The sequence below is a fragment of the Myotis yumanensis genome, unplaced genomic scaffold (assembly GCF_028538775.1).
Source record: "Myotis yumanensis isolate MYYU_CA2020_CCGP unplaced genomic scaffold, mMyoYum1.0.hap1 SCAF_17, whole genome shotgun sequence".
Classification (NCBI taxonomy): domain Eukaryota; kingdom Metazoa; phylum Chordata; class Mammalia; order Chiroptera; family Vespertilionidae; genus Myotis; species Myotis yumanensis.
In genome coordinates this window covers 12,626,401-12,635,019 of record NW_027223768.1, presented here as the reverse complement: position 1 = coordinate 12,635,019, position 8,619 = coordinate 12,626,401, and the positions used below count along the sequence as shown (strand labels likewise).

At 52.7% G+C, this 8,619-nt stretch overlaps 1 protein-coding gene across 1 annotated transcript; it reads left to right on the top strand.

The window, feature by feature from the left end:
• The first annotated feature begins 943 nt into the window (after positions 1-943).
• RIIAD1 (regulatory subunit of type II PKA R-subunit domain containing 1) lies at positions 944-8,146 on the top strand. The gene is made up of 5 exons (XM_070397533.1): positions 944-1,040; positions 1,496-1,572; positions 6,236-6,282; positions 7,347-7,474; positions 8,049-8,146. The coding sequence occupies exons 1-4, from the start codon at positions 957-959 to the stop codon at positions 7,415-7,417; spliced, it is 279 nt and encodes a 92-aa protein (XP_070253634.1). The 5' UTR covers positions 944-956; the 3' UTR covers positions 7,418-7,474; positions 8,049-8,146.
• Positions 8,147-8,619: the final 473 nt, after the last annotated feature.

Sequence of the window (8,619 nt, the reverse complement as noted above, 5' to 3'; positions counted from 1 at the left end):
CTCTTTTCCTCAGGCTTTGCCAAGAGGATAGAGGCAGACCACCGAGAGACCCCAAGGCCAAGGCCTAACGCAGGGCTTGCTTCTCGGGCTCTGCCCTTGCTCATTGGGCAGCTGTTCACCGATCCCCCTTTTGGGGTCTCTTCTCTGGCTCGCGGAAGACCGCTGCTGGGCAGCCTCCCTGGGGGCGTAGAAAAGCGCATGGACCGCCAGGCTCCTGCCCTTTCCAGGCTGCTATTTGCAGCTCTCCGGCTTTATGTTTCGCTTCCCTTCTTAATCAGATACTAGAAGAACGCACCTGGAAGGCCGACTGCCTTTCCCCGCTTCTACTCAACCGGAAGAAATAATTTAGAATTTATGAGGATCAAGTTAACCTACACAAGAAAGTGAGTCCAGGAGGGGAAACTTCGGGCAGGATGTTCCCCCAGGTCCTTTCCAGCATCCTTAGTCTGAGACTGCTGCTTCCTTTGCAGAACGCAGCTCACTCCACCCTGCGGGTGCTTCCGTGTTAAGCACCCAATAGTTCAATGTCGAGGGTGTACAGGGCAGGGGGAAGGGTTCGGCCTCCCGGCGGGCGGAGAGGGAAAAAGCCTGGATTCTCTTTCCCTGCTACCAGGTTTCATCCAGCTTCTGCCCAAGAACAGGGTCAGGAACCAGATTCTGGGAGACTGCCTTTCCAGTTTTGCTCTAGAAATAGGAAATGAACTATTTGAACTTGGGGGATGTCGAGAAGAAGGGCTCATTGCATATACAATCAAGCCGGGAAATAAGTCCCCAAATTTGGGGAAGGAAGTCCTGTAGAGACCCTCGTGAGCTCAGCCCCCAGCTTCAGAGCCGCTCCGAATTGCTTCGCTCAGCCCCCTCCCCACGGCTGGAGAGGGGCGGGCTTGGGGGCGGGGCCGGGGCCGGGCGGGGCGGGGCCTCCTCCGCGCGCCCGTCGCCTTGACGACCACGACAAGATGACGACGCTGGAGGACGGGCAACTGGGGCCTGACCCCGGGGCGCTGAGCCCCGAGCAGCTGGAGAAGCTGCGCGACTACAAGGTGGGTGCGCTTCCGCCCTCGCCTCCAGCCAAGCGCGGCTCCCCCAGGATAAGGGCCCAGACAGGGAGGAGAACCCCGAGAGAGGGGAGCCTGTTCCCGGCAAAGGGGGAAAGGCCCGGGGAGAACGGGGCTCTGGCGGGCGCCTCAAAGTGCAGGAAGAACTAACACAGGGACCTGGACCAAGAAGTGGGCCGAAATGACTGACCGATACGTTAACTTAGATACAAAACAGGTGTTCCCGGCAATGGAGACGCGACTGTAGATAAGGCGCTTCAGGCCGAGCAGGAGGCAGCATGGAGCTGTTGATCTTAAGACAACAGGGCTGAACTGGTCAACTGTCCTGCGCGAGGGCCGGGTAAAAGCGCGCGTTGCTCCCCAGCCCTTCACACCACCAGGGCTTGAACCCCGAAATCTGCCTCCTCACGGAGCATGTGCCGCTTTGCTCTTGTCCCCAGATTCAGACGCGGATTGCTAACGAGAAGTACCTAAGGTCCCACAAAGAAGTGGAGCTGCTGCTAAGCGGTTTCTACAGGTAGGTGGCATTCCAGGCTGGCATGGAGCAAGGGGTGGCAGCACTGTGCCCAGCCTGGGGATAGGTGAGCGTGAGGGACTCCCTTCTGTAAGCACCCCTATCGCTTCCTGCTGGCCTGAAAGGTACAAAATATCCTAAGGTTTAATTTTTCCCAACTCCGGGATTTGTGGCATCCAGGGTTTTCTTGAGTTATCTCTAGAGGTTTCCTTCAGTTACCTCTAAAGTCTCAAAAATATTAATATTCCTTCACTGTAGCTGTCAGGGTAACTATATATACCTTGTGACACTTGGAAGAAGGAAGTGGGCTTTGTGAAACTCAATGGGCAAGCCATTGAGCAGTGGTTCTCAACCTTCCTAATGCCGCGACCCTTTAATACAGTTCCTCATGTTGTGGTGACCCCCAAATTCATTGTTACAAATTGAACATAATTAAAGCATAGTGATTAATCACAAAAACAATATGTAATTATATATGTGTTTTCCGATGGTCTTAGGCGACCCCTGTGAAAGGGTCGTTTGACCCCCAAAGGGGTCGCGACCCACAGGTTGAGAACCGCTGGCGTAGAACATCATTCTCTATCAGGGACTCTTAATGAAATCATTAGAACTTTTAAAAAATTCAGGTGTCTGGCCTTTCCCTACCTGAGAACATAGTTGCAGAAAGACAGAGTTGAGTCACTCCTCTGTAAGTCTTGGGGGAAAGACCATTTTCCTTCATCTCCTGGAGCATGTCTCTCCTCCCCCCACACTGCCTTTCAGTATGGCGTTTGTTTGAGTAGAAAAGTCTCCTAATGGGATGAAAGACAAAGAACCGAGGGGGAGCAGCAAGGGGTGAAAACAATAGAACAGAATGATCTCAAATACTGTTTGGCTATAACCACATCGGCAAGGTTTAAATAATAATAATGGCTTCCACTTGCAGGCACCGTGTTGGTGTCCGACATCAGCAGTTATCTCTGTAATTGAATTGTCGATCTTCTGTTTCTCTCCCTGGACCAAAGCTCTAAGCTGGTGGAGCCATGTTTGGTGTCCCCCGTGCCCACACAGTGACGGCATTGGTACACTCCTGATCCTCCCAGCGACTCTACAAAAGACAGCCCATCGTCACTTCCATTTTACAGGCTTTCAGGTTAAGTTCTGAGAGGTGAAGCACCGCCTCCAAGTTGCTGAACTAGGACCCAAGCCCCTGTTTTTCCCACTTCGTTGCCTTGCACGTGGGAGCTGGGACGCCGGTGGGCTCTCCTCTCTCTGATCAAAAGAAGACCTGGAGAGGTGTCTTCTTTCCCCAGGGCCCCTTGTTTTTCCCGATTTCACCATTCTTTATATTTTAGCCATTTCTCCAAGTGGCAGCAGATTCTCAGAGGGCAGGAAGGGAAAGAGCAAGGGAAAACTGAAACCTGTCTGTGAAGGTTGGGTCTAGGACAGTGGTTCTCAACCTTGGCTGCACCTTAGAATCACCTGGGAATCTTTTTAAAATCCTGATTTCTGGGCCTCATCCTCCAGAAATTCTGTTCCTTTGTTATATGGGGTGAGGCCACAACATTAGTAACAAAGAAACAGAATTTCCGGAGGATGAGGCCCAGAAATCAGGATTTTAAAAAGATTCCCAGGTGATTCTAATGTGCAGCCAAGGTTGAGAACCACTGGTCTTAGGCCCGTGATCGGCAAACTTCGGCTCGCGAGCCACATGCGGCTCTTTGGCCCCTTGAGTGTGGCTCTTCCTAAGCCTTAGGATTACCCTAATTAAGTTAATAACAATGTACCTACCTATATAGTTTAAGTTTAAAAAATTTGGCTCTCAAAAGAAATTTCAATCGTTGTACTGTTGATATTTGGCTCTGTTGACTAATGAGTTTGCCGACCTAGGGTAAGGCCTGGGCAAAAGATAGTTTAGGGAGTCCTCTGTCAATGTCAGCCCTGGGGGTCAGGCCATCACTTTTTGTACCTTTTTTTCCTTTAAATATATTTTTATTGAATTCAGAGAGGAAGGGAGAGGGAGAGATAGAAACATAAATGATCAATCATTGATGGGCTGCCTCCTGCATGCCCCACACTAGGGACTGAGCCCGAAACCCGGGCATGTGCTCTGACTGGGAATCAAACCTTGACCTCCTGGTTCATAGGTAGACACTCAACCACTGAGCCATGCTGCTGGGCTGTACCTTTTTTTCTAAAGGGAAATAAGAATAATGGCCTTCCTATCCTGGGGAGCTTGCAATCCAAGTTAGAAATAATTCCATCAGGAGAGAGATAAAAGCTTGAATCAAATCACCGTCTGTCTGTGTTGTTCACAAATGGAAGGATTAGAATCCTTGGGGGGTGAATGAAGAGGGCGTTGATTTGTCACCTGTCAGGGATGGCCCTGCTTCTCTTCCAGGAAGTTTCCAGGAGCTGGACCTCTGTGCCTAGCTGTTAGGGCAGCCGAGGCACCTTCCCTTTCCTTCCTCATCACCCCCTTCCCCAGGCCAGGGAGGGCACCAGGCTTTCCCATTCGCTGTTCCCAAACTCCCCTACAGGAAATCCTCCTGGCCCCTTTTAGGCCTTTCTCTTTCTGTGGTGGAGGTGGGAGGGGGAGAGGAAGTGTTTGAAGTTTGGGTGGCTCTTGGTGTTCTTGTTATTTCCCTTGGATGGTGCCAGGATGAACCAGCATCAGGCCCTCTTCTGTACTGGATGCTTCCGACGGTCCTTCCAGTGAAGGAGAGGAAGGGAGGAGAGGGGGCGGAATCCCGGGCAGCACACCGGTCTTCCCTGCGGTGCAGGTCTCTGCTCTGGGCTCACTCCAAGCCACCAGAAGCTCCGGACTGTTTTTCTTGGGAAGCAAGCTCCGCAGTTGGGTTTTCTGGTCCTAGTGATTTATGGCCATTCAGCCGCAGCTCTCACGTCTATACTCATACACACAGTGTATAGAACTCCTTTTTAAAAGTATGGTTTTTAAAATTGATTTTTAGAGAGAGAAGAAGGGAGAGGCATAGAGAGATAGAAACATCGATGAGAGAGGAGCATCATTGATGGGCTGCCTCCTGCACACCCCCTACTGGGGGTTGAGCCCGCAACCTGGGCATGTGCCCTGACCAGGAATGGAACCAGTGACCTCTTGGTTCCTGGGTCAACCACTGAGCCACATGGGCTGGGCCAGAACTCTTAATACCTTGAATTTTGAACCTGAAAAATGGAAAGAGTAGGGATTTAGGCACCCAGAGAGTTCAGGTTTTAGGCTGGAGATATGATAGCAAAGAGTGAAATTTGAGAAAGGCTTTATTAAATGTTAGATTGACGAATCTTCCCCAATACAGCACTGATCATATCATTCCTTGGCTGGAAAAATCTTCGGTGGATCCATCCCATCGCTTTTAAAAACCAAAACCAAAACCATTCTATTGAAATAGAGTACAGAAAAGTGGCATCTCCTAACCTGGATACATTTCACAAGCCGGGACACACAGGCACCAGCATCCAGATCAAGGACCGGAACCCGACTAGCACCTCAGGCCCTTCCAGTCACTTCCCCCCAAAAGGTCGCCAGCATCCTGACTTCTAAGAGCACAAATCTGGTTTGCCTTTATATACATGGATTTCTACAATCTGTACTCTATTGTTCCTGGCTTCTTTTCCCAACAGTATCGTGTAGATCCCCATTCCCTTTTCTGTCCTGTATTCCACCGTGTGACCTGCCACACTTTATTTATGCATCGCCACTGTCTTTTCAATTGAGTATAAATGTCTCTCCAAGACCTTCATGAACCCATAATAGAGCCTCCTTAGCTTCCCACTACTCCCTTCTTGTGCCCCCTGCTCTGGCCAGACCGGACCTCCCTGATCGTTCCACTGACCTCATGGAGGGGCACTGACGCCCCTTGTGTGCTCTGCTGGGTCCTGGGGGTACAAAGGTGGATACAACCCAGTACCTGCCCTGGGGGAGCTCACCATCGATAGAACACGGGGTTTCACTTCCCAGCCCCTGTGCTTGGGGCTTGCCTGGGTCTGCATGCTCTTGTCCCTCAGCCCTTGTCCTGCGCTGAAACCCCACGTGCACCTCAAGGCTCCTCTCAAGTGCCAGCTCTGCGGAGATGTTGGAGTCCTGCTCACAGTAGCCTCCTGTCCCTGACTCCCACACACGACTCTCCTCCTGTAGCGCTGCCTGGAGGTGGCCTGTTGGACACTCGGGAACTTACCCATTGCCTTTATCTTGACTGTCATTTCTTTAAGCCAGGGCTACATTTTATCTTTAAAAATATCCCAACCTCTCTCACCTAGTGCAGTTATTTACACACAGTCCGTGCTCATTAGTTCTCAACCTGAAGTGGAAGAAGGGAAGCCAAATCCTTAGTGCTTGAGGCCCGGGCCCTCCAGTAGAGCTGGGGAGGCTGGGCAAAACCCAGGCCCTCTCTCCCTTTAGTCACTTGCTTTCTGAACGCGGGCCAACGATGAACCCTTTGAAGGCTTGGGGCTTCACGGTGAAACCTACTCAGGAGACGGTGGGCTTGCAGTCTGCCCCGCTGCCCTCATCTTTGCTGCCCGCCCTGGCTCCGTCTCTGGTTCTGGGAACACGTTTGCTGAACACGTGACAAGCTTCCTCTGGCTGCAGCACAACCTCCCCCGGCCACAGCCGCCGGCCATAAAGCCTTGCTTTCCCTCCCTACCCCTGTCCCTTCATGTTTTCCAGAGAAATGTTTCTGAAAAGGCCAGAAAACATCCGAGAATTTGCTGCAGGTGAGTAAGGCGGGGCCCATTCCGCGTGTTTGATAAACCAGCCCAAGGAGCATTCTTGTGAATTTAGACTCGGACGAGCCCAGGGTTCTCCCTGCAAGTCTGGGCCATGTCTCCACCCGGTGCCCCCCTGGGAGCTCTCTGCAGAAGGCTCTTTCGTCCATGGTCGTTTCCTCAAAATGGGGACAGGCAAGAAGTGAGGCAGAACTTGCTTGCGGCGAGGGTTAAGGATTTTGAGATTCCTTCCCTGGGAATCTGGAAGCAGGGCTCTCCCCGGCTGCACATGAGAATCACCTGGGAGCTTTTAAAACACGGAGGCCAGGCCCACCCGGAGGTTTGTACTTAATTAGCCTGGGGTGGGGCTTGGCTTGACCTCCGCAGTTTTAAAGGCTCCCCAGGTGACTCTAATGGGCTCCACTGCCCCGAGCTGGCTTAAGGTCAGTGGTATCTAGAGGGGAGGGGCTGGGCTGGGCGGGTTCTTGGGCCCTGGGAGCCCTGGGAGCCCTGGGAGTTGGTTACATCCGCCAACCATTTCCAACTGAACCGAAGTACGTCTTTGCTGCCACCGCAGATGCTGCCTCGGGTTCACATTATGCTGTGAGTCTAACACCCTCTTCTGTCGTCACTCTGAGAGGATATTCTCAGAGAGGGCGTGACAGGGGCGGGTGGGCCCAGTGGAGACAAGAATAACACTTGGCATTTATTTGGGCCCCAAGACGGGCCGGGAGCAGAAAAGCCAGAGCTCAGCCCTCCGATGGCTCCCTGGGCGTCAGCAAGCCCAGGAGGGCGGTGTGGAGGGAGGGGGCCGCCCCGTGGAAGCTCTTCCAGGGAACACTGGCGCTGGCAGGCCCAGAATGGCCGGGGAGGGAGGTGCAGGCGGCGGTGTGGGGTGGTGGTAAAGGGGGCAGTGATTTCAGGAGTTGCTGTGACATCTCATCATGGCAAAGCGGGGCCGCTAGTCACAGCCGGCTAAGACCGAGCCGGCCTAACTTTTTAGCAGAGTAAGCTGCCCCCCAGCCTTTGTCTCTTGGGCTTAGATGATTTCTTCTCTTTGATTCTTATCCCAGACTATTTCACGGATCCAAGACTTCCCAACAAGATTCACACGCAGCTAATTAAGCAGAAGAAAGAGGCTTAATTAGCAGAATCACGATGCTCAGCTGCTGAGGGAGACCAGAAAGGATCCAGCCCGGGGGTGGGTGTCAACCTCCTTGCAGACAGAGACTCCTTTACTCTTGCGAACAGAAGCCCTGGCTTTCTGGGCCCAGGGTGTGAAAGAAAGCAAATGGAGAAGCAGAAGTTTCATGCCAGTGTTTCGCACTATTTTGGGGATTAGGGACTGAGGAGAGGCACAGGGTGTGTCTAGCTGCTACGTGCTAGACTCTAGCATGTCTTCGTTCTGTGGTGAAAGGAAGTGGGAGTAGTGAGGGGTAGAGAGAGTGACAGGGGAATGGGGGTGGGATCTCCTCGGATCCAGCCCTTGCTCTCTGATTGCAGAATCGCAGAGTGCTCTGCTCTGCAGACGCCTTCTCCTTGGTGGTGGGGCCAAGAGGCCCTGGGAAAGGTGGGAGCACTTGCCCTCTGCATCTGGGATTGGGCGCTTTCCTGCTCCCATCCCCTTCAAACCAGGCGAGGCCATTAGGGCCGCCACACATTTCACAGGCAGGATGATCTGAAGTGATTTCCAAGGTTGGGGTTTTTTTCTTTTTTTAATGGGAGGTGGGAGAAAGCCACAGTCCGGATTTAGCAGAACCATTTCTGTCTTGCAGGGCATCTGGAAGTGAGAGTCTGTTGTCATCAGTGTGGGTTTCCAAGCTGCCTTGGGCTCTGTCTACTTTGCAAAGGCTTTTAAAGATACTCATTAAAAACAGACCTTCCTGCTGTCTCTGCTTCATTTCACTCAGGAGGAGGACGGCGTCCTTTGTGGGAGGGCTGCGCTGCCCTGGCTTTGACCTGGTAGGCAGTAGGCCTGTTTCTCTTTCGGGGGCAGCCCCTGGGCCTCTCGGGTCAGCCAGCTGTTTCCACCTGTGGCCCACTAGGTGGACTCCCCACCCCCCCAGACCACCCACTCCCAGAGCCAAGAGTGGATGGAAGAACAGGGCTGGGGACCCTGAGGACCACAGCTGGTGGTGCTGAACCAGGCCACCCTTCCTTGGTGGCTTTTGTTTTCTCTTGATCTTACCTCCTGGGTTACTGTTCAGAGTGTGCAGGTGATTAACTTTTATTTCCATAGAGACCATAAGAGGAATTGGGCTGGAAGGACAGCCAGGGAGAATGAGGTCAGACATAGCAGGGGCATGGACCAATTGGCGTTAGGAAGTCCTTTCCAGGCCGGGAGGC

Excerpts from the sequence above, each read along its gene's own strand:
- RIIAD1 (XM_070397533.1), top strand. The coding sequence starts at position 957 with ATGACGACGCTGGAGGACGGGCAACTGGGGCCTGACCCCGGGGCGCTG. Across the intron at positions 1,041-1,495 it reads AGAAGCTGCGCGACTACAAG|ATTCAGACGCGGATTGCTAA; the intron begins GTGGGTGCGCTT and ends TCTTGTCCCCAG. Across the intron at positions 6,283-7,346 it reads CATCCGAGAATTTGCTGCAG|ACTATTTCACGGATCCAAGA; the intron begins GTGAGTAAGGCG and ends TTCTTATCCCAG.